The sequence below is a fragment of the Elgaria multicarinata genome, chromosome 14 (genome assembly GCF_023053635.1).
Source record: "Elgaria multicarinata webbii isolate HBS135686 ecotype San Diego chromosome 14, rElgMul1.1.pri, whole genome shotgun sequence".
NCBI lineage: Eukaryota > Metazoa > Chordata > Lepidosauria > Squamata > Anguidae > Elgaria > Elgaria multicarinata.
The window spans coordinates 34,133,536-34,158,607 of NC_086184.1; the positions used below are offsets into that span (position 1 = coordinate 34,133,536).

At 49.5% G+C, this 25,072-nt stretch overlaps 1 protein-coding gene across 2 annotated transcripts in view; it reads left to right on the forward strand.

The window, feature by feature from the left end:
- Window positions 1–2,452: 2,452 nt before the first annotated feature.
- The window catches only part of FHOD1 (formin homology 2 domain containing 1), a 62,846-nt gene continuing 40,226 nt past the window's right edge, over window positions 2,453–25,072 (forward strand). For both annotated transcript variants that reach the window (XM_063141522.1, XM_063141523.1), the window contains exons 1-3: window positions 2,453–2,657; window positions 18,505–18,611; window positions 19,286–19,350. In XM_063141522.1, coding sequence (XP_062997592.1) covers window positions 2,454–2,657; window positions 18,505–18,611; window positions 19,286–19,350 — 376 coding nt within the window. In that variant the 5' untranslated portion in view covers window position 2,453. The remainder of the gene's footprint in view (window positions 2,658–18,504; window positions 18,612–19,285; window positions 19,351–25,072) is intronic.

Genomic DNA, 25,072 nt, shown 5'->3' on the forward strand with positions numbered 1-25,072 from the left:
GACAAACCCCCCTCCTCTCGCAGTTGTCTGAGACTGCAGACTCTCAGGGCACTGATCATCTGGGTTAAGAGTCCAGCCCTGGGGGCTCTGAGCTCCGCCCCCCCCAAAAAGAGGCACCCGCAGAAGCTCACTCCTGTAGCCATAACAGTGCTGTGATTTTAGTTTAAATGAGTTTAAAATGCGCAACACAAAATGTATTTTTTTTAAAAAAAAATCAGAGTTGGCAAATACTTCTATTGTTTTGTTGTTCTATCATATCAGGAATGTAGAAGCAGTGGTGAAGCCATGGCATGGTGGATGTGAGGGGGTGAGCGGAGGGGGAGCTATGTATTACTTCAGAGGTGAAGCATGCATGGCTTTCTAGAGGACCCCCTCCTAAGTCCAGGGTCTAAAATTGTAAGCTGCATCGCTGACTTCGAACCCCACAGAATGTGAAGCGGCCGCCATCTCCAGGGAAGGCAACGCCTGCCAGGGCTCTCACAGTCTGCCGCTGTCTTCCAGAGAAGTGGTGAGAGGATGCTCCTTCATCCTTCCTTCAAGGTGTGAAGGAAGAGGAGGATCGCCCAGCTGGAGGAAGGCTCTGAAGACCTTGCTGCTGCTGCTGCTGTGGTGCAGCTACACCTGTGCCCTGCCTGCCTGCCTGCCCTCCTCCCCCCACCTGCTCTTGGTTTATGGGGCTCTGCCTCCTAGTGGCCAATCTCTGCACAAGCTATACAGGGAAGCCCTTAATTGATCTTTAACTATCCTTAGCTTCTAAAATGGAAGAACAGCCCCAAACGATAGGGGGCTTAGAAGGACTTATGGAGAACTCAGATAAAAACCTTTGTATCCAGCTGAGTTTATTAATAAGGTCTGAACAGGTGCAGTTTCTACATCAAAGTGTTCCGCAGTGCAATCCCTCTGAAGTAACCCCGGTTGAGGTAAATGGGACTTGCTCCCAGCCAAGTATATAGGATGCAATCTACAGTGGCAATCCTATACATGTTTACTTGGGAGTAAGTTTCCATTTACTGCCACACAACCAACTTCAAGGGTAAGCAAACTTAGGGCTGCATGGTAAATCAGGGATCTGGAGAAACTGAGACAAGAACATAACAAACTTCAGCTGTTGAAAGTGTTATAGGAGAGAACAATATTAAACCCAAGTAAGCAGCTCATTCAATTTAGAAGTCAGAGTTTGAGCATGTAGCTGATCTCAAAGATGGTGAGAACTACTTAAGAAGATTAAAATGTTGCAGGTATTTATGAAAAACCTTGAGGGGGCATTAGAAATGGGGCAACAGGTGACTGTTTAAAGAATTCCTTTGCCTATATTATAACATTTGCAAATGAACTCTGATCGCCACTGCATGACATTTGCACAGCAGTGACAGTCGAAGTGAAATGCAATTAAGGGCACGATCCTATGCAAGCTTAGACATAAAAAAAAGTCCTACAACTCCCAGCATGCAGACAAGATTAGACGCCCCATTGATTCCAGTGGGACACGGGGCAGAAAGCCTGATGCGGCACTTCTTTCGTCCTCCTCTCCTTCACCGGTTCGCCTCCAGACGAGGCTTTTCGGACGCCACCGCCCAGCCTCGTTCACGGGAGGCGACGACACTCCAGAGGGTTTCACGTATCTGACCACTGCTTATTTGCTTTCCGCGAAAGATCCGTTAAGGGAGAGAAGCCGGGTCGGGGCCCCACGCCACGCCGTCCATCTCGGGCGCCTAGCCCGCCAGAGCCCACCTCCGCCTGGAGGACGCAGCAGCAGGGACACAAGCGAAGGCCAGTGGGGGAAGCGCCACAGGCGCCCCTGGACCCCGCGCACAAGCCCTGGAACCAGACCGGGCAGGGCGGCGGCGGCGGCGGCGGGGAGCCCCGCCGGCGGCGCCCGCCGCAGAGCCGCCCGAAACGCCCAGGCCGGCCGGCCTCCTGTGGCTCGCCCTCCGTCGCCTTGTCCTGCGGGGCTTCGGCCACACGGAGGCGCTCACAGACATGAGGCGGCGGCGGCGGGCAGCCCGTTCTCGGCTCGGCCGGCCGGGGCGCTATAGGCTCCCGCCGCCTCCCGCGCTGCCTGCGGGGCCAGATTTCGGGCGCGGCGCGGGGCCGCCCCGGCGCTCCAGGAGCCCGGCGCTTGCGAGAGCGGCGCCCCTTGCGGCCGCCCCTTGCTTTGGGGCTGGACTGCTGCGCGCTGCAGGGGCCCCCCGGCGAGGCGCGTGCCGCCGCCGCCGCCGCCCACCCTCCGGCAGCAGGGCCTTTGCGGGCGTGGCGCCCCCAGCCGGCCGGCCGCTCCGAGCGGACCGAGCGCTCCGCCCTTCCGGGGCTGGAGCCCGAGACGCCGCCCAGAGGCTGCTCCAGGGACAGGAAGGGCCGCCCGACCCCCGCTGCCGCTCCTCCTGCTGGCAGCCGGCGGGCTCGGCCGGGTCTCCTGTCCGCTCTCGCTCCGTGCCGCCGCCGCCGCCGCCGCCATGGCCGAGCCCTCGCCCCTTGCGCTGCCTGCCGCCGCGGGCCCGGCGCTGCTGTGCCGGCTGCAGTGCCTGGCGGACGGGGACCCGTTCTCGTGCGCCGCCTTCCCGGAGCCGCGCCGCCCGCCCGCCCAGCCCGTCCTGGAGGCGCTGCCGCTCGCCGCCCAGGTGCCTGTCTTCCATCGCCTGCTGGGAGCACCAGTGCCGGTGAGCGGTGTGTGCGTGTCCCTGAGCGTGTACAGAGGGCGGCGAGGGGTGGGGGGAAGCCGAGCATTGCCTCCGCGGATGGGAGCTGCCTTGTGCTCGCTCGGAACATTGGCTGGCCTAGCCGGGGATCGTGCGCTGGGTGGGATGGATGGCTATCCTGGGGCGCGCAAAAGACGCGCGGAAGCAGCCCCGCCTCCTCAGGCTGGGACTACAACCCCCGTCAACCCCAGCCATCATGGCCAATGGGCCAGCTACCCTCCAGCCGCGACCTGTTGCCATTCCCCGGGGGGGGGGGGGAGGCGGCAAAGCATTTTAAGTCTATAAATAAATTTTAACTTGGTGTTTTAAATTTGTAATTTTGCACTGCTGCTGTTTTTATCTGGTTGAGCTTTTATGTTGCATTTTATATTATAGTTTTATACTGTTGTTTTATACTTTGAATGGTTTTAATTTTTGTGACCCGCCCAGAGAGTTCCGGCTATTGGGCGGTATAGAAATGTAATAAATAAATAAATAAATAAATTGTCCCGGCTCTCCTTCTGCCTGGCTGGTTTGGCTTGTGTGGCTTCGCCTGTGTGGTGGCCACCTGGGCTTGGTGACCATAACCATCCTGTAGCCGCTGGCTGTCTCCTCCACTAGTGCTCCTCTGGCGGGGAGTGCAGCAGAGGCGGAATGAAGCCATGGCAGCACTTTTAAATTTTTATTTATTTATTTATTTATTACATTTTTATACCGCCCAATAGCCGAAGCTCTCTGGGCGGTTCACAAAAATTAAAACCACAGTAAAACACCCAATAGGTTAAAACACAATTACGAAATACAGTATAAAAAGCGCAACCAGGATAAAACCACACAGCAAAGTTGATATAAGATTAAAATACAGAGTTAAAACAGTAAAATTTAAATTTAAGTTGAAATTAAGTGTTAAAATACTGAGTGAATAAAAAGGTCTTCAGCTGGCGACGAAAGCAGTACAGTGTAGGCGCCAGGCGGACCTCTCTGGGGAGCTCGTTCCACAACCGAGGTGCCACAGCGGAGAAAGCCCTCCTAGTAACCACCTGCCTCACTTCCTTTGGCAGGGGCTCACGGAGAAGGGCCCCTGTAGATGATCTTAAGGTCCGGGTAGGTACATATGGGAGGAGGCGTTCCTTCAGATAACCTGGCCCCAAACCGTTTAGGGCTTTAAATGTCAATACCAGCACTTTGAATTGGGCCCGGACCTGGACTGGCAGCCAATGAAGCTGGAAAAGGACTGGCATAATGTGATCTCGCCAGCCAGTCCCTGTTAATAACCTTGCTGCCCTATTTTGTACCAGCTGAAGCTTCCGGACCGTTTTCAAAGGCAGCCCCACGTATAACGCATTGCAGTAATCCAAGCGAGAGGTTATCAGAGCATGGATAACTGTAGCTAGGCTATCTCTGTCCAGATAAGGGCGTAGTTGGTATATCAACCTAAGCTGATAAAAGGTGCTCTTTGCAGCATCTGAAATTTTAAGAACAGAAATCTTTCTGTGGGCAAAGACGTCGGTGTTCCCCCCTGATACTTTGGACTATACTTCTAGAATTGACAGCCAACATGGCTACTGGTCAGGGGGTGATGGGGGTTGTAATCCAAAATCTGGAGACACTACATTGGGGTAGGCAGTCTGGAGGAAATGAGCACAGATCTCATTTTCTCCAGTGGATTGCAATGCATTGCTGGAGTGCTTCCTTCCCACCTTAGAATCATACAATCGTAGAGTTGAAAGTGACCTATAAGGCCGTCCAGTCTGACCCACTGCTCAAGGCAGGAATCCACCTTAAAGCATCCCTGACAGATGGCTATCCAGCTGCCTCTTGAATGCCTCTCATGTGAGAGAGGCCATGACCTCCCTAGGTCACTGGTTCTATTCTCGTACTGCTGTAACTGTCAGGAAGTTTTTCTTGATGTCCAGCTTCCTGTAAGCTGAGCCCATTATTCCGTGTCCTGCACTCTGGGATGACGGAGAAGAGATCCTGGCCCTCCCCTGTGTGACAACCTTTCAAGTATTTGAAGAGTGCTATCATGTCTCCCCTCAATCTTCTCTTCTCCAGGCTAAACATGCCCAGTTCTTTCAGTCTCTATTCACAGGGCTTTGTTTCTAGACCTCTGATCATCCTCGTTGCCCTCTTCTGAACACGCTCCAGCTTGTCTGCATCCTTCTTGAAGTGTGGTGCCCAGAACTGGACGCAATACTCCGGTTGAGGCCTAACCAGTACCTAATAGAAGGGAACAAATAGCTCGTACAATTTGGAATCTATACTTCTATTAATGCAGCCGAAAATAGCATTTGCTTTTTTTGCAGCCACATCACACTTTTGGCTGATATTCAGCTTGTGATCTACAACAAGAGAAGCCTTAGAGGAGACATGATAGTACTCTTCAAGTACTTGAAAGGTTGTCACAGAGAGGAGGGCCATGATCTCTTCTCAATCATCCCAGATTTCAGGACATGGAATAATGGGCTCAAGTTACAGGAAGCCAGATTCCGGCTGAACATCAGAAAAAACTTCTTGGCAGTTAGAGCAGTATTTTATTTATTTATTTATTTATTTATTACATTTCTATACCGCCCAATAGCCGGAGCTCTATTGGGAGGTTGTTGGCTCTCCCACACTAGAGGCCTTCAAGAGGCAGCTGAACAGCCATCTGTCAGGGATGCTTTAAGGTGGGATTCCTGCATTGAGCAGGGGGTTGGACTCGATGGCCTTGTAGGCCCCTTCCGACTCTACAATTCTGTGATTCTAATAGACTTTCTCCAGGAAACACAACTCTTTCTCTCTGAAAGGACGGAACAGGTTTGTTGCTGAAGACTAGCTGTGATAGTTTCACAGTTCCATTTTGTAGGCTATCCAGAGCACTTAGAACGGGCCGTTCTTGGTTCAATCCTGCAAGACCCATTTGATGTCTGGTGCAGAGGAGGTGGACAAGAGAATGGACTAAATAAGCTAAATTCCTGAGTTGTCTTGGATTAGCATGCAAACCCGAGAACGATGGTCCCAGAGTGCGTAGTTTCATTTGCATCTTTATTCTTGGCATGAAGCAGCTGAATGTCTCCAGTTGACTTAGTCATGGGGTATTTTTTGTCAGTGGCTAAAAGGAGGTTGGGAACAAACTGGAAAAGCAATTCCAGCTGAGTGCACTTGGGTTCAAGCTGCCGTCAGCCTTCCTGCCTGAATAGCAACTGTTCTCACAGTCCAGTTTGGTCTTTCCCCGGTGCCCCAAAGATGGATCGAGCTGTAACCCCTGTCATCCCCTAGCCCTATGGAAGGCATCGGGTTGGGGAAGGCTGGTCTCATTGTTGCAGATGTCATAGCCACTGAGGGCCAAATGAGACTTCACCTGAAAATAGGGTCAGCTGGGTGAGGGCTGGTTGTGACATTGCACATCTGTAGATAAAGAACTTGTGCTTACAGTTGTGTGTGCCTGCTATATTTCTGTGTTTTATGGTGAATAGGACGTACAGGGAATAGCACCTCCTGTCCATGTTCCCCAGAAACTGGTGCACATAGGCATACTGCCTCGGAGACTGGAGGTACCATATAGCCATGAGGACTAGTAGCCATTGATAGCCTTTTCCTCCATGCTGCAATACAGGATATATTATATAAATTATAATGCAGTTTTACTGCATTAAAAAAATTGGCTAGATGAACACAATTAAGCTCAGGCCAGAAGGTACTGTTATGCTAAATTTCTAGTGTGAGGAAGGGAGATTGTAGCAGAAGAACGTCTGAGACCAAATAAGGACATGAGAAGGCTGCGGGGTGGGGTGGGATGGGGTGGATCGGATCTTCTGGGAGGCGCTGGAGGCCTGGTTGCCGTGGGGCAAAATCAAAAGGCAAAGAGCCTGAGGACGGGCATCCTTCCTGGAATAAGGAGAGGTGATGGAGAGAACGTGGGGGTGATGAGGGAGGGAGGGAAGTGGGGAGGTGGTAGAGAAGGGTTTATTCCTAAAGGCGCCCACGGATGCCAGAACTCATCAGGTGAACTGGATACCAGGGCATTGCAACCCCACTCCCCTGTTAACCATTTGTTCTCATCCTTGACCGTTACCGGGGGAATTCCTTTTCTGGCACTGTGTGGATCCTGGATGACTGCGAAGGTGGTGCCTCAAGAATTTTTCCTTGTCACCAGGGCTCCAGATTGGCCGATCTGGGCTGCTCCTTGGAGGCTTTGGTTGCAGTAGTACTCATTAGCCAGGGAGACACTTTCAGGCTTGGGGGTGGGGTGGGGTGGGGCTGGGCTGCTCTGCTCCTGGCTGCCAGCAGTGCCCGCGGCTCCTTCCTTTCCCTGGCTGACCGAAAGCCCTGCTCAACTGGCCACTGGGAGAAAATGGAGATGCTGAAGCCGCAGTCTGTCAGGGGCATTTCAAAATTTTATTTATTTATTTATTTATTTATTACATTTCTATACCGCCCAATAGCCAGAGCTCTCTGGGCGGTTCACAAAAATGAGCAGCGAAGCTCAGGGGTGTTGGTTGTGTGACTGGGATGGGACCGTGGCTTTGGCCCTGCCTTCTGCTGGCCTGTGACCTCCATAAAGTGACCCTGAGGGAATGAGGTTCTTGGATTGAAAAACATGCAGGGGTACGAGAGGCTGCCTTGTCCTGAGCCAGGCCGACCCTGCTCCATCCAGGCCAGCACTGGCTGGCAGCAGCTCTCTCTCTCTCTCCCTCTCCAGGGTTCCAGGCGGGGTTCCTTCCTCGTCCCACCTGGATGCTGCTGGGGATGGAACCGGGCGCAGGGGCCCGGCCCCTCAGCGGCTGGCCTGCAGCATCCAAAGGCCACCTGAGGAAGCACCCATTAACACAGTCGTGGCCCTTGCTCATTCTACCCTTTCTCATAAGTGGAGCTTATTTCCCAAGGCTTCAGCTTCTTGCCCAACCACTGCTGATCCCCTCCAGCCCTCCTGTTTCCTGTCTCCTCTGCCGGTGCACCTCCTCTCCCCAACCTCTCTGCTCGGGCTCCTTCCCAAGTGCATTCAGTCATGTCTCTCTCCGCCCCCCCTCTTCAAAAGTTCACCTCTGCCCTGCCCCCGTCTGCCCTTTGCCTCCCAGCTCATACCGTTCTGACGCTCCCCTCTCCACATTCTTCAGTCTGGTTTCCACTATAGAGAAGAAGTCGCCTTGTAATTCCTCTCCCCACCTCCCACACAAGGTTTTCTGCGATTTTCCTTTTTTTAAAAGGGAATTTGGGTGAATACTGGAAAAAACCTCCCATGAAACATTTTCTCGTGGAATTAGTGAAATGCTTTTTAAGACCAGGTTTTTACTCACTCAAAATACTATGGAGGTTTTTGTGAAAGTCAATATACAACATTAGAGAATGAAAATTCCTGGGTATACTGTAGAGTTCAATGTTTTCACTTGAAAAGTTTAACTTGTTATCCACATGTGAGTCTCTTTTCTTTTATAAACTACATTTTATAAACTACATTTTGTAGTTTACATAGAATCATAGAATCATGGAATAGCAGAGTTGGAACGGGCCTACAAGGCCATCAAGTCCAACCCCCTGCTCAATGCAGGAATCCACCCTAAAGCATCTCTGACAGATGGTTGTCCAGCTGCCTCTTGAAGGCTTCTAGTATGGGAGAGCCCACAACCTCACCAGGCAACTGATTCCATTGTCGTACTGCTTTAACAGTCAGGAAGTTTTTCCTGATGTCCAGCTGGAATCTGGCTTCCTTTAACTTGAGCCCGTTATTCCGTGTCCTGCACTCTGGGACGATTGAGAAGAGATCCTGGCCCTCCTCTGTGTGACAACCTTTTAAGTATTTGAAGAGTGCTATCATGTCTCCCCTCAATCTTCTCTTCTCCAGGCTAAACATGCCCAGTTCTTTCAGTCTCTCTTCATAGGGCTTTGTTTCCAGACCCCTGATCATCCTGGTTGCCCTCCTCTGAACACGCTCCAGCTTGTCTGCGTCCTTCTTGAATTGTGGAGCCCAGAACTGAACGAAATACTTTAGATGAGGCCTAACCAGGGCCAAATAGAGAGGAACCAGTACCTCACATGATTTGGAAGCTATACTTCTATTAATGCAGCCCAAAATAGCATTTGCCTTTCTTGCAGCCGTATCGCACTGTTGGCTCATATTCAGCTTGTGATCTACAACAATTCCAAGATCCTTCTTGTTTGTAGTATTGCTGAGCCAAGTATCCCCATCTTGTAACTGTGCCTTTGGTTTCTATTTCCTAAATGTAGAACTTGGCATTTATCCCTATTAAATTTCATTCTGTTGTTTTCAGCCCAGCACTCCAGCCTATCAAGATCACTTTGAAGTTTGTTTCTGTCTTCCAGGGTATTAGCTATCCCACCCAGTTTTGTGTCATCTGCAAATTTGATAAGCGTTCCCTGCACCTCCTCGTTCAAATCATTAATAAAAATGTTGAAGAGCACTGGGCCCAGGACTGATCCCTGCGGTACCCCACTCGTTGCCTCTCCCCAGTTTGAGAAGGTTCCATTGATAAGTACTCTTTGAGTCTGATTCTGTAGCCAACTGTGAATCCACCTAATAGTTGTTCCATCTAGCCCGCTTTTAGCTAGTTTGTTAATCAGAATATCATGGGGTACTTTGTCAAAAGCTTTGCTAAAGTCAAGATATATGACATCCACAGCATTCTCACAGTCCACAAGGGAGGTTACCCGATCAAAAAATGAGATCAAATTAGTCTGACAGGACTTGTTCCTGACAAATCCATGTTGGCTTTTAGTGATCACCGCATTGATTTCAAGGTGTTTACAGATTGACTTCTTTATAATCTGCTCCAGAATTTTCCCAGGGATGGATGTCAGACTGACTGGTCTGTAGTTCCCAGGTTCCTCCTTTTTGCCCTTTTTGAAGATTGGGACAATGTTAGCCCTCCTCCAGTCGTCCGGCACCTCACCCGTCTTCCATGATTTTGCAAAGATAATAGACAAAGGTTCTGAGAGTTCTTCTGCTAGCTCCTTCATTACTCTAGGATGCAGTTCATCGGGCCCTGGAGATTCGAACTCATTCAAGGAAATTAGGTGTTCTTTGACCATTTGTTTATCAATCTCAAATTGCAATCCAATTTTGCAATCAAAATTGAATATTTTTAATTCCTGTTTTTCCTGTTTCTCAGATGACAATGACCTGGTTCATACATAATACTAATCCATGGGTTTTTTTTACCTATGGTTCGTTGTCCTACCCAAGGTTTGTCTGGAAGATGATCAAACAATTTGCCCCCCCTCCCAAAATTCCTGGATTGTTGGTTTCCCTTTTCCTTCACTGCTCCCTTCCTGCATCCCAAATGCCTGTAGTACTGACATGTGGGATGGCTGGTGTTTTGTGGGTGTGGTGTTTTTTTAACCACTCTTGCCCACCACCTCTGTAGCCTTGCAAAAGAACCCACGGTTCTGGATTCCCATGTAATGACAACCCGTAGTTTTAAAAAGCCATGGGTTCTTGTGGCATGCTTCCCAATGAGAATTCTCATTCTCCAAGGCCTTTCCCACCCCAGCAGGAACCGCCTTCTCTCTTACACTGGGTTTTGCTGCCACCAGGACCTTTAAGGCTCAGGCCCAACTCACACTCAGCCCTCTATTTGCAAGGATACACAGACTTGACTCTATAACCTTGTGCTATTACCTCCCTCCTATCCCTGTCTGACTCACACTGCAAAGGGTTTATATAGCACACAGACTTCATCACACAATCTGTGACTCTTCTCTCTCTTTCTCTCAACACCGAAATACTCACCATAAAACACAGGAACCCATAGTTATAAACATAGGGCTCATCTACACCAAGCAGGATATTCCACTATGAAAGCGGTATATAAAAGGCAGGAGCCACACTACTGCTTTGTGAACCGCCCAGAGAGCTCCGGCTATTGGGAGGTATAGAAATGTAATAAATAAATAAATAAATAAATTTATCGCGGTATTGAAGTGCACTGACAACTGTTGGGGCCCATTGAGACGTACTATATACCGCTTTCATACTGCTATATGCTGCTTTGTGTGGCTCCTGCATTTTATATATCACTTTCATAGTGGAATATCCTGCTTGGTATGGATGAGCCCATAGACTCATATACAGAGTGTAACGTCATAGTTCTCTTTCAGGATTCTTTGTAGTTTAAAAAAGCATAGTTTGTTAAGTATGGCAGGCTTTTTAGTGTCACTAATCATGACATCCCTGAATTCAAGAACAGTGAAATAAATCATGGGTTTGCATTAGTGTGAACCAGGGCAAAATGACCTGTTTTTAGGTAGCATAGGGTGCAGCAGTTTGTAGCCCGTGTGCTCTTTCTAGTATTAAGTGTATTGATAGTCTTGCTTGTACGAAACTAAGAGTACAAGCCTATATACACTTTATTTGGATGACACATGCCATTGAACTCAATATACACTTCTGAGTAGACTGTATAGGATTGCACAGTAAAGAGCATTATACTTCTGAGGCTGCCATGGTTATGCATGTTTACCTATAAACTCCACTAAACAGAGTGGGTCTTAATTGTTAGTAAATATGCATCGGGTGCTTTTATATAAGTGCCTTAGAAGAATTTTAACTCTAAAATGTCACCTGAATATTTTTAATTAAAAATGCTCTGTATATTTCATCAACATTCCTTATTTTATATGCTTAGTTATATAATATAATACAGTTATAAAATGATTCATTTTATGGTTATTGTTAGCATTTTTTCAACTAGAGAAGTTTTGATTTTCTTGTCTTTCTGAATGGAATGTTCATGTTTTAGCTTTTGTTTGTATTGTATGACACAAACTAGCGTTGTACTACTTTGTTAGCCACCATGGGGGCATAAATTTGTGTTGAGGTTGCAGGATATAAAAAATATAAATAAATAAATACAAACTAAAAATCAAAAGTTTAGGCTTGATAAGAAAGTAAGCATATTTCAGCCCCCCTTCCCCCTAGAAATCCCCCGATGACTTCCAAATTTCCCCAAACCTTACATTTTTAGTTTCTTCCTGCTGCACTCCACTGGAACATCCCCCACAAAAACAATGGCTGACCTCCCTCCTTGGTGCAAAACTTTTCCATCTCTGTTGGTCCTCATTCTTCTGGAGTTTTCTGTGGCTTTGGTACAGCTGATCGCGGTCTCCTGCTTGCTTCCCTTTCTGCCCCGGAGGTCTCAGTGATTCTGTCCTGAGCTGGTTCTCCGAACTGTCTAAAAGTTTTCTGCAGGTTTCCATGGGAGAAGCCTTCCCTCTGCTTTTGCTCTTTCTGCTCAAGGCCCTCTGCCCTTCTCTCTTTGCGCACTGTCTCTGGGTGACCTCATGACATCCGAGGGCTTACAGGACCACCTGTACGCAGGTGACACCCAGCCCCATCTCGTTCTCCTGCAACTCACTTCAAGGCTGCGTCTCCAACCGCCTCCGCAGTATCTCTGCCTGGACGCTTCGTTGTCTTGGGATGCTTCCAAATGGTGGGCCCCTAGCCCTAGCCTTCAAAGGCCTTGTGCAGCAATTCCCTTCCTTAGTGGACATTTTCTGGTAAGAAAAAAGATGGGCGATGCAAAGGGAAAGCACTGGAAGGCTACCAGTGAATGATGCCATTGGCCAGACGGTGTGTGAATGAGGCAGGGCCATTGCTCAGCAACAGCCACCTCTGAACCCCGCAAACCCCTGTCCTTGTACACTTTCGATATCCCTTGACAATGTTTCCATCTACCACCCTGCGGATTGGGAATCAGCAGAGAGAGAGGGGGGGAGGGAGGACTCAAAGATCAAGCCAGGCTGTGCTGCTTCTCCATTGACAGTGTTTCCCACATGCATCCCTTCCTATCTGTCTCCTTAGCAAAAATGATGAAAGAGTTGAATGATTTTAGCAGCAAAAGATGAGAATGGTGCATGCTTGCTTTGGGTGTGTGTGTGTGTGTGTGTGAGAGAGAGAGACGTGGGTGGGGGTGGACAGCCCCAAGTGTTATCTATCTCCTCTTCCAAGAGGTGCCTAATCCTGTTGTGTTTGGGAGACATCCTCCTAGCCAGGTTGGCTTGGGATGATGATTTTACCTCCTGTCGTTTTGCTTGAATCGCCTGGCACTGTCCATGTGCTTCCAAATAGCTCCCACTGTCTGCATGCGGCATGTTGTGTTCTGGATTATGTGTGTTCAAGGGATATCTGATATGCAGAGGAACCTTCGCCAGGGCAATGTTGGCTTGATGATTTCCCAGTCCTGTGATGCTACTATTGCTAACCTCTTCTAGATGAATCACTGCTACAATAAGGCCTTAGCTAGACCTAAGGTTTATCCTGGGATTGTCCCGGGGTCATCCCTGCCTGCTCTCGGGATCCCCTGTGTGTCATTTAGATGAACAGGGATGACCGCGGATGATCCTGGGATAAACTTTAGGTCTAGCTAAGGCCATAGTCTCCAGGGTTTTCACAGTGCTTAGTGACCGGCCTGCTGTTCTGGCCTGCCTGGGCCTATCGATAACCTGTTTCAGGATGTGTAAAGTGGGGTAGAGATTTAAACAATGAAAAATTCAGGAAAAAATCATGCTCTCACTACCCCCCCCCTCCATTTTGCAAAACTCCATAGGAAAAAATGGAAAATCCTCCCCCCCCCCCAAAAAAATATTTTCCTCATTCCCCTCCCCCATTTTTTTCTGGCTTTCCTCCACATCTTCAGGTGAAGGTAGGAGATAGAATACAAGGTAGTGTGCATTGTTCAAAAGTGTTTGAATTGGTTTTGGAAAGTCCAGTTGCACCTGTCTTCTTTCGCAACGAGTTCTGTGCTTGTCGCAGCCAAGCGGCTGGGCTTTAGCCCTGTGCTTTGAACTCTGGCTGTGGCACCACATGGCCGTTCGTGGCATTCAGAACTGAGCAGCTCACTGGCCCTAGCACATTGATGACAACGGAATGGCAAAGCCTTGGGGCAATTCCACCACTGAGCTGAGTAGGACTCGCTTTCCATGAAACATGCCCAGGGTCAGATTGAACCTTTAATATTTAATTTTGTAACCTCTGTGGTGGGTTTTTGTTAGTCCGTGTTTCAAGCTTTAGTGCAGCTCTCTCTCATTAAAAATGTAAAACAAAACAAAACCCAGCAACAGGCTTGGGCTGTATCTGAGCTAAAACTCTGCTTGTATTGGGGTTTCCAGAAAATTACTTTTAACTGGAAGAAAAAGCTTTGTTACTATCTTCCCCTAACCCCTTTTTGTTGTCTTTAGAAGAATAATACATTTCAGAAATGCTTGTTCCAGGCCGACCATCAGAGTACAAAAGACCCTGGTTTTTGACATGAGGCGCTTTGAGCTATGGACCATCTCAAGCATTTGCAGAACCCATCTCTGTTGCAATAACGCCTGAAGTGCTGGGTGACTGGAGGAGGGCTAACGTTGTCCCTATCTTCAAAAAGGGCAAGAAGGAGGAACCTGGGAACTATAGACCAGTTAGTCTGACATCCATCCCTGGGAAATTTTTGGAGTAGATTATAAAGAGGTCAGTCTGTAAGCACCTTGAAAACAATGCAGTGATTACCAGAAGCCAGCATGGATTTGTCAAGAACAAATCCTGTCAGAGTAATCTGACCTCATTTTTTGATCGGGTAACCTCCCTTGTGGACTGTGGGAATGCTGTGGACATAATATATCTTGACTTCAGCAAAGCTTTTAACAAAGTACCACATGACATTCTGATTAACAAGCTAGCTAAAAGTGGGCTAAATGGAACAACTATTAGGTGGATTCACAGTTGGCTACAGAATTGGACTCAAAGAGTGCTTATCGATGGTACCTTCTCACACTGGGGGAGGTAACAAGCGGGGTACTGCAGGGCTCAGTCCTGGGCCCAGTGCTCTTCAACACTTTTATTAATGACTTGGATTAAGGTGGAAACTTGAAATTTGTATCTGAACTGATATGGAATGTATATATGTATGTGTGTGTGTGTGTGTGTGTGTGTGTGTGTATATATATATATATATATATATGTATAAATGATGTAACATTCTGTAACCAAAATACTAAAAATAAAATATTTTTTTAAAATGAATGACTTGGATGAGGAAGGAACACATCAAATTTGCAGATGGCACAAAATTGGGTGGGATAGCTAATACCCTGGAAGACAGAAACAAACTTCAAAGTGATCTGGATAGGCTGGAGTGCTGGGCTGAAAACAACAGAATGAAATTTAATAGGGATAAATGCCGAGTTATATACCTAAAGCAAAAAAAGAGAGGAACCCTCACTTTGAGACTGCAAAGAAAGGGAAAAGATCCACCAATACTCCTGAAGTTAAGCACACAAAATAGGAGTGTTGGTGGATCTTTTCCCTTTCTTTGAAGTTATATACCTAGGAAATAGAAACCAAATGCACAGTTACAAGATGGGGGATACTTGGGTCAGCAATACCACAAGCGAGAAGGATCTTGGAATTGTTGTAGATCACAAGCTGAATATGAGTTCAACAGTTGTGAAGTGGCTGCAAAACAAGCGAATGCTATTTTGGGCTGCATTAATAGAAGTATAGCTTCCAAATCATGTGAGGTACTGGTTCCTCTCTATTCGGCCCTGGTTAGGCCTCATCTAGAGTATTGTGTCCAGTTCTGGGCTCCACAATTCAAGAAGGACGCAGACAAGCTGGAGCGTGTTCAGAGGAGGGCAGGGAGGATGATCAGGGGTCTGGAAACAAAACCAGGAGAGACATCAGCATGTTTAACCTTAAGAAGAGAAAAATGAGGGGAGACATGATAGCACTCTTCAAATACTTGAAAAGTTGTCCCACAGAGGAAGGTCAGGATCTCTTCTCCCAGAGTGCAGGACATGGAATCATGGGCTCAAGTTACAGGAAGCCAGAATCCAGCTGGACATCCAGAAAAACCTCCTGACTGTTGGAGCAGTACAACAATGGAACCGATGACCTAGGGAGGTTGTGGGCTCTCCCACACTAGAGGCCGTCAAGAGGCAGCTGGACATCCATCTGTCAGGGATGCGCCGCTGGCCTCCATGCTCTGGGCCTGAGGTGGTGGTGCTCCCAGCGCTCCTCAGCCTCTGCATAGCAATCAACCAGGCGGCTCTCTGGGACACAGGAATGCCAAGTCTACTACATCAGGGTGCACGTTCGTTACAGAGTGTGAACTTAACCCTTCTGGGCACTTGGCCGGGGGGGGGGGGAGGCTGTTTAGGGCTCGGAGGGGCAGATGGCAAAGGATGGGGCAGCAGTGTGGATAAGAACACAGGGGGTCTAGACTTGTGACCTGAGGCTGGCCTAAGGGGGCAGGGGGAAAGTGACCCCAGGAAGAAGAGTTAGGGCAGGTTTCCCTAACCTGGGGCCCTCCAGATGTGTTGGATTGCAACTCCATCCTTACCTGCCCACCCAGACATCTCTGGCAGGTAAGCTTTTATCAAATGCTCTGCAGACATGAGGGCTGCTTCTGTGAGTCGAATGCCCAAATCCCTGTGAGAGAATCTCTGTTTCTGTAGGTGGAAGGATTGTTTGTGTGAAATCCTCGCTTGTGTTTGAAGGACTGTGGAGGAGGACTTGTTGCTGCTTGTGGAAGGAAGCCTGAAAGTCCCCAGCCCCTGAGTCAGCAGCCCCAGAGAGGAGGCTGATGTCCTGCTTAGGGCAGGCTGGCCGTGCCTCGGCCTCTTGGCCTGGCCTGCAGTAGGTGCTGCTGCCTTCCTGGGGGCTGAGCTCCCCAGTTAGCAGGAGCTGTGGAAGCCGCTAGGGCCGTGGCTGGAGCCTGGTCTCCCCTGCTCCCCCCCCCCCCCCTGGGGCCGAGCAGCATATCTGCCAAACCTCAGCCTAGGGAAGTGGCCAGAGGAGTCTGCCTCCTGGCCGGCCTCTGCGTTGCCTGGTCTTGGAGAAAGGAACTGCAGCAAACCCGAAGTTGAAGGGGGGCCCCCAACCTGCCTTCCCCCATGGCCTGGCTCAGCAGCTTCCCTGCCCCGGTTCTCTTCCTCACCCGTGTGCTCTTGGAAATGAGCCCGGCCTCCCCTCCCACTCCTCCCCACTGCACACCCTCTGGGTAGCTCCGAGTGTTGGACCCGAGGCATCCCGTCCACAGCGGCATTTGGGGAATGGGCTGGAGTCTGCCCTCAGGGCTGCTAAATGGACAGGAGGGCCAGAAGCATGGCCTCCCCTCCCCCTCCCCCGCTCCATGGTTCTTGTCATCAGTCCAGGCGTTTCCTTGAGGCTCTGATGGTCCTGGAAATAGCCGCCAGTGGCCACATCCTTGGGATGAGCCAGCGCTGGGGAGAGAGCTGACTCACGGGGGGGGGGGGGGGGTGAGTCAGCTGCAGCAGCAGCCCTGGTGGCGGCGGCGGCAGCAGCACAGCTCCACCTCCCACCCTTCTCGGGCAGAGGTCATGGGGGGAGCCCCACGTCGTTGCAGATGCCCAGACTGCTGCCTGCCCCTCCGTTTCCCCCCTCCAGCCCTTTCCCACCCCCACAAGGGCTTGCTTGGCTTATGCTGGGGCAAGAGGCTTTTCCTGGCAAGGTGCATTTTAGGATTGTCGCTCAACGAGATTGGCCCACCCCAGCCCCTTTTTCTTTTAGAAAAGGAGAACTTTGGGGACAAATGCAAACTTCCCCCAGGGTGCTTCCGGGTGAGGCTTTTAGTGTGCAATCGCACTCCTGCCTCATTCACAGAATCGTACAGGGGTGGGTCCAGATGCCATCGTATTCCTCTTGTAGCGCCCCCCACCCCCAGCGTGCCTGTGCTTCCTCTCCACTTTTCCTGTCTTTTTTTCTTACTGCACAAAGAATCCAGGGAAAGAGGAACCAGCTGTGCAGCGTCTTTTGCCTGGTAGCGCCTGGCGGCGTCTGCCTGGAAGCGCCCCAGCACTGGAAGGCCTGGCAAGACATGCTCTTGGCCAGTGCTATTATTAGACAGACAGCAAAATAAACCAGGGGGATGTGGGGGGCTCTGTGCCTGAGTCTGTCTTTGTGCCTGGAGGGCTTAGGAGAGAGGCGGGCGCCCAAGCACAGACCCACTTGTTCTGCTGCCCCAATGGGCTGACGTTTGCCATAGGGTTGCCTGCTTCAAAGGGGTTCAGCTTTAACTGTGGACAGATGGAGGCAGTTCCCTGCCACACCCTGGCTGGCTGGCTGGCTGGCTGCCTGGCTGCCTGCCTCCCCCCCACCCCCCACAGAAGGTTTCAATAAAAATGCTGCCACTCCTCTGTGGTAGCCGATCACCTTCGACTCAAGCCTGGCCCTGGTCTGCAAGCAATGGCCAGTCTTGTCATGGGACGAATCAGGTGCCGCTTGGTGAAAAGGGAACGTAAGAACATCAGAAGTGCCCTGATGCTGGATCAGAGGAAGGCTCTGTTCACACAGTGGCCAACCAGCTGTTGGCCAGGGAACAACAAAGAAGGATATGGTGCAACAGCATAATTTCTAGTCCTCTTGGTCATGAGAGTTTTTGAAAACAGGAGATCCTGGTGCATTGTGCCGGGATCTGGAAATTGGGACACTTCCATTGAAAGTGAGATGTTTTCAGTCTATTTGGCATCTGCTATCCCCCCGACATCAGTATAAACAGGACAGGATAGCTGCTGCATCTGGGCATCAGACCTCTTCCAGCCCCAGAACCACGTTTCATTTTGGAGAAGCTCTTGGGGTCTGCATTGCAGGGCTGGTGTTGCTCTGGTGACAGGCGCTTATTGCTCCTGGCTCTGGGCTGCCTTGGGTCATTGGCTTCCTGAGGCAGGTCGCCCTGGTGAAGGCTTGGTGAACCAGGTGGGGCGAAACCCAGCCTGCTGCAGACCCTCGACCTCATGTGCCCTGGGCTGCTTCTGTGGCTGAGCTGAGCAGGTTTTCCTCCCTGTCACTTCTTTGGCAGCCCTTTTAACATCTTGATCTGCTCTTGTTTTGCAGCTGGAGGACTGCACCTTGCAAGTCTTGCCTTCCGGGCATTATTTGGACCTGGACCTTTCACTGCTGGAGCAGAAAGAGGAGCTGGAAGGGTTCTATGAAGACATCAGGTGAATTGCTGTGGCAGGACTGTTCCTCTTTCAGGGCATGCCAATCACCCCTGGGGGGTCAGCTTAATCTAAGCTTGTCTGCCGTCTTATTCCAGGAGGACAGTCCTGGTTCTAATTTTCTGGCATGAGAGGTCACAATCTAACATCTGGACAAGCAGTGTAGATATAAGTGGATGCACAAGATGTAGCTATGCTGGCTGGGGGATGATGGGCATTGCAGTCATCACATCTGGAGGGCACCAGGCTGGAGGAGGCTGCTGCATATTTTCTGCTTGTGCAGTGGAGGGAGAGAGACACGTTGGGGGTATTTCCCGAGTGGATGGCTGTGACTCACCCCGAGCTTCTAGATGAGGCTTTTTGGCACTGGCACCCTGCGTCAGTCATGGAGTTTTGTGGGGATCCAGAGGATGACATCCTCCATTGGTAACCTTCTGGTGATTTCCCACTGCTGCTTCCACTTTTTTTCTTACCGCAGTCTGTTCAGGAAGAAAGGACAGAATAGCTGCGGGGCCTTCTGGGTGGTAGCCCTTAGAGCCCTCCCTCTTCCTGGGAGCACCCAAGTGGGGATATGCTCAGGAGGGGAGTGGTTCCTGGTGCTTGCAGGGTTCCGTGGGGAGCGGCTGGGATGGAGCCTTCCTGTGCTGACGGTGCTGTTTGCTTTCCTGTCGTTGCAGCAAAGGGAGGCGGCCCATCCTACTCCTGCGTACACAGCTCTCCGTCCGAGTGCACGCCATCCTGGGTGAGTCCAGCTTTGCTCTTGCCTGGAGCTGCTTCCTCTTGCTCTGCCCCTGTCCCTGAAAGCATCCGTTCTGCTTGGCTTGGGAGACCGGGGCCTTCCAGGGCAAAGGGTTGAGTGCAGAGGTCTTGGGTCTCGCTGGTGCTCCTGTCTGCCTCTATGCTCTGCTGCTCTCTGCGGCTCCACCCTAGGATTTTGCATTGCAGCAGAAGAAGAAGATGCCTTTGTGGAAGGACTAAGCAGAGGCGTGTGGCCTCCTCCTCTTTTTTTTTATTTTTATTTTTTATTTTCTACAATACTTAAACATACACCATTACAATTAAAACAAAACAACATACTATATAAATGTTGAATAACATCGATATCATATCTATATAACATAATCAAACTTAACATACAAGTGCACCCCCCACCTCGGGATCTCATTCCTGATTCCAAAATCTCATACTTTCTTCTGCTGGTGGTTCCCCACTTCCCTTAGAAAAGACAAATATTAGGAACTGTTTCCAAATTCCTTCAAAATCATTTGTTTTAGCTATACCTCTTCTCCATTTAGTATTACAAGTCAATTTATCATTAATAGCTATATCCCATACTTCTTTATACTATTCTTCAATACAATATTCCCCTTGAATCTTCCAGTTCCTAGCTACAATCTTGCTGCAGTCAGCAAATTCGTTATCAATTCCTTAATTTCTTTTTTACATTTTAAATCTTCAAATAGTGACAGTAATGCTACTTTAGGTGTTCGTTCTATCTTCATTCCCACAATTTCTTCAATCTCCAAAAACACCATCTTCCACAATTTTTGTACATATTTGCATTCCCACCACATGGCCTCCTCCTCCTCTGAGCCGCTGCTTGGTGCTTCATCTTAGCCAGCCCAAAGTGAACAAGCTCAGTTGGTTCCCAAATGCTTCTTAAGAGGATGCACCGTTGGCATTTTGTCTTTCTCCGGGACCATCTGGCTGCTCCAGCCCTTGATATGGAAAAGAAACCCTTTTAGTGATTTGCACGTTTAATCTGGGTACTTCCCACAGTTCCTGCCTAGTTATGTGAGAGACATAACCTGCCTGTTGCGTGTCACCATGCTGGCTCTCGAGATGGGCCCAGGCATTCATTCCTCATGCGTTCAAGCTTGTCTTCATAGCCATAGGAGCTAGCAACCTTGGGGGATTAAATGCAAGGGGGTGGACCCAGGAGCTGGAAGGGGGAAGGGCCCTGCTCATGGGAAGTCCCTCTGCCTGACTTTGGGTTCTCCCCCCACCTCCATTACAGCTCACTCCATTCTTCAGGGTCTTCTGATTCTCTAGCACTTCCAGGGGAGTTGGAGGGGCACAGAAGCCCATTTCTGTCAGCACAGTTGATCTAGTGTAAATACAGATCCAGCCACATATGTTCAGATTGATGATGAATTTTTCCCTTTCCATAAATGTATAGCAGAATAAAGAAACAGGTCTTGGTTAGGGTGGGAGCACTGGCAATGGTGGGAGCAGGCATGGAGAACCTCAGGCTGGATACGACCCCCGGTGTGTGTGTGTGTGTGTGTGTGTGTCAATCTGGCCCATCAGCAGGACTGAATCCTTCCTAGGCCCCAACCCCTCTGCCCAGCAGTGAAACGTTCTTATCCCCAATCGGCTGAGCAGAGAGAGAGAACCTTTTCTCTGCTGAGCATTGAAAAAGGCTCATTTTATCAATGCTCAGCTGGGAGAAGCTCTTATCTCTGACCCACTGCTGAGTGGAGATAAGAGCTTTTCACTACTGGTGAGAGGGGTTGGGGCCTGAGGAGGATTCAGTCCTGCTTACACTGTTGAGGTTTGTCCTGCAGAGGGTTATTCTGCTTGCTTCCAAGTTGGCTTACAGTAAGCAAGAATTCTCATTTTAGCTCCACAAGGCCTTTCCTAGCTTGGATGGTGGGCCTTGGGTTGAAAAAGTTCCCCACTTCTGATAGAGGGAGAGAAAAACATCAAGGGCGAACCTTGGGGGATGCTTATAAGGGCCAGGAAGTGAGTCTTTCAGGAAGAAAAGATTTGCATCTTGCTGTGGCTGTGTGTAGCCATTTTTGGCTCATACAGAGGTCCTTGCTTTCCGCCCTGTGACACAAAAAGTCAAGGGGATCACCTTTCTTTCCTTGTCCTGCCATCCTGGTTGCAGGGACCCTGTATCAACTCTTCCAAACAAAGGTGCCAGTTTTGTCCAGAGAGAAATTGATGGCCATGCCCATCTTCAGGCCTCCAAGCATCTTTGCACAACAGAAGGAATAAGCTACCCACCCCATTGCCTGGCCTCAGGTGTTGGTGAATTTGGTTCCTTGGCTGAGCCGGCCTCTTTCCTCGCCCTCCCGTCTGCAGTTGTTCTGCACACTCCTCTGCTGTGCACAGTGGCTGCCGTTTCCGCATGATTCAGCATTTGCGCTGGGGGGTTTCGCTGCCTCCAGTCGCATCTGCGTTGATAAGTGGTGCAAGTGTTTCCTGTACGAGCCCCGGCGGCTCTGCTGGAAAGAGGACCACAAGGTGGCCCCGGGTGCCGCTGGGACTTCTTGTTTTGGGGGCAGGGTTGGGGGGCTGCCTTGCATTTTTGGGGTGCTGGTGCTGGTGTGAGGGGCCGCCATAGCGTCAGCGATGTCCACGTGGCTTGAATGTCTCTTTCCACCATGGGGCAGGACAGAGGCACGCCCCCAGTGAAACAGGAGAGGCGAGGGGGCGGGGCAGGGCACAGTGAGGACAGGGATGGGGACCTGTGATGCCCCCGCCACCTCCTGTTGCTCTCCTAGCTTCAGTTTGCGAATTAGCATGCTAAAACTACATGCTACTTGGTTTCTTGCTTCACTAACGAAATATTGTGCAACAGAATTGTTGGACACGACCTTGAAACGGAGCCAGAGTTCAGTGTGCTCTTTGACCTTGTTGTTCCTGGCAGGCTGGTCTCCGAGTGTCCAAGCAGGGAACGTGACTGCTTGCTGTGATGGAAGGGGGTGAGGAATTGGGCGTTCCCTGTTCATTACCCTCTCGGTCACCTTCTGGTGTCATGCAGTCATGATCTAAACACACCTCCACAGTTATTTCCGGGCATGAATTTTGTGTGACCCTCTACCCTGCATGCCGAGGACAGGTCTCCTTCTCTCCTTGGGTCTCTCTGCTCGTGGTCATTCATCAGGGACCTGCAGGACAGGGGAGAGATCCAAGAAGATCAAAGCTTCTGCAAAAGGGCCAGGAGCATCCAGCTGCACTGTAAACAACTTTGTGGCGGCTTGGTCTCTAATGGGCAGGGCACGACATCGACAAGCAGCCTTTACAATGAATGCTGCAGCTTGAAGGAGAAGGGAGCGAAATGGGTGGGCAGCTCTGCCATCCCAGCTGCAATTGGTCTGTGCCTGCTCTCTCTCCGCCCCCGGCCCATTTTCCTGCAATTGAAGAGACCAAAGCAGTGAGGCTGACAGCATGTCATCCTTGTGAAGAGCCAGCCTGGGCTGTCGGGAGTGAGACATCCAGGCATCTTGTAGCCACGGTCACCTGGGTACGAGAAGCAGAGTTCTCCTCTCTGGCTCCTACATCCTGCAACAATCTTTGCATATCCGGATTCTTACACCCAGTTGAGGTTCAAACCCTGCCTGGGTTAACTTGAGTCGAAGGGAGTCTTCCATTGTTTAACGAAAGTCTTTGGAATGGGAGGGTTGTGGGAAAGGGAGGAGATGTTAGACTCCTGTATGGCATCTGAACCCACAAGGCAGGGGAGCTGTTGCCCCTGAGAAACACAAGTGTGGTGGCCAGCTGGGTTGCTTCTGCCTTTCTGTTTCTGCAGCTACCTTTCTATATTTTTACTACTTTGAAGCAAGGGCACCGTGGCAAGGGACACGATGCTTTTAGTGGCCCTGTTCAGAAGTCTCACTAAGGCACTGTGGTTGAGCGTTTTGAGCTAAACATAGAATCATAGAATAGCAGAGTTGGAAGGGGCCTACAAGTCCATCGAGTCCAACCCCCTACTCAATGCAGGAATCCACCCTAAAGCATCCCCGACAGATGGTTGTCCAACTGCCTCTTGAAGGCCTCTAGTGTGGGAGAGCCCACAACCTCCCTAGGTAACTGATTCCATTGTCGCACTGCTCTAACAGTCAGGAAGTTTTTTCTGATGTCCAGCTGGAATCTGGCTTCCTGTAACTTGAGCCCTTATTCCGTGTCCTGCCCTCTGGGAGGATCGAGAAGACATCCTGGCCCTCCTCTGTGTGACAACCTTTTAAGTATTTGAAGAGTGCTATCATGCACTCAATCTTCTCTTCTCCAGGCTAAACATGCCCAGTTCTTTCAGTCTGTCTTCATAGGGCTTTGTTTCCAGACCCCTGATCATTCTGGTTGCCTTCCTCTGAACACGCTCCAGCTTGTCTGCATCCTTCTTGAATTGTGGAGCCCAGAACTGGACGCCTAACCAGGGCCGAATAGAGAGGAACCAGTACCTCACGTGATTTGGAAGCTATACTTCTATTAATGCAGCCCAAAATAGCATTTGCCTTTCTTGCAGCCATATCGCACTGTTGGCTCATATTCAGCTTGTGATCTACAACAATTCCAAGATCCTTCTTATTTGTAGTATTGCTGAGCCAAGTGCCCCCCATCTTGTAACTGTGCATTTGGTTTCTTTTCCTAGATGTAGAACTTGGCATTTACCCCTATTAAATTTCATTCTGTTGTTTTCAGCCCAGCACTCCAGCCTATCAAGATCACTTTGAAGTTTGTTTCTGTCTTCCAGGGTGTCTATTCCACCCAATTTGGTGTCATCTGCAAATTGGATATGGGTTCCCTGCACCTCCTCATCCAAATAATTAATAAAAATGTTGAAGAGCACTGGGCCCAGGACTGAGCCCTGCGATACCCCACTCATTACCTTTCCCCAGTTTGAGAAGGTTCCATTGATAAGTACTCTTTGAGTCCGATTCTGTAGCCAACTGTGAATCCACCTAATAGTTGTTCCATCTAGCCCACTTTTAGCTAGTTTGTTAATCAGAATGTCATGTGGTACTTTGTCAAAAGCTTTGCTGAAGTCAAGATATATTATGTCCACAGCATTCCCACAGTCCACAAGGGAGGTTACCCGATCAAAAAATGAGGTCAGATTACTTTGACAGGATTTGTTCCTGACAAATCCATGTTGGCTTCTAGTAATCACTGCATGGATTTCAAGGTGTTTACAGATTGACTTCTTTATAATCTGCTCCAGAATTTTCCCAGGGATGGATGTCAGACTGACTGGTCTGTAGTTCCTAGGTTCCTCCTTTTTGCCCTTTTTGAAGATAGGGACGTTAGCTATCCAGTGGTCTGGCACCTCACCCGTCTTCCTGATTTTGCAGAGATAATAGACAAAGGTTCTGGGAGTTCTTCCGCTAACTCCTTGATTACTCCAGCAAATAAAAAAAATTTTTTTTACATACAAGCAAACTGCACATACCATTAACTATTAAAAATCAGGATGCTGTTCATGGGCCCCTGGAGATTTGAACTCATTCAAGGAAATTAGGTATTCTTTGACCATTTGTTTATCAATCTCAAACTGTAATCCTGCCCCCTCAACTTGTGCTTCACTTTTTCCAGGAGGGTTATAGACCCGCTTTTGGGAGAAGACTGAGGCAAAGTGGGAATTGAGCACTTCAGCCTTTTCTTTGTCATCTTTTATCAATTTGCCATCCTCATTAAGCAGTTGAACCACCATTTTTTCCTGTCTTTTACTACTCACT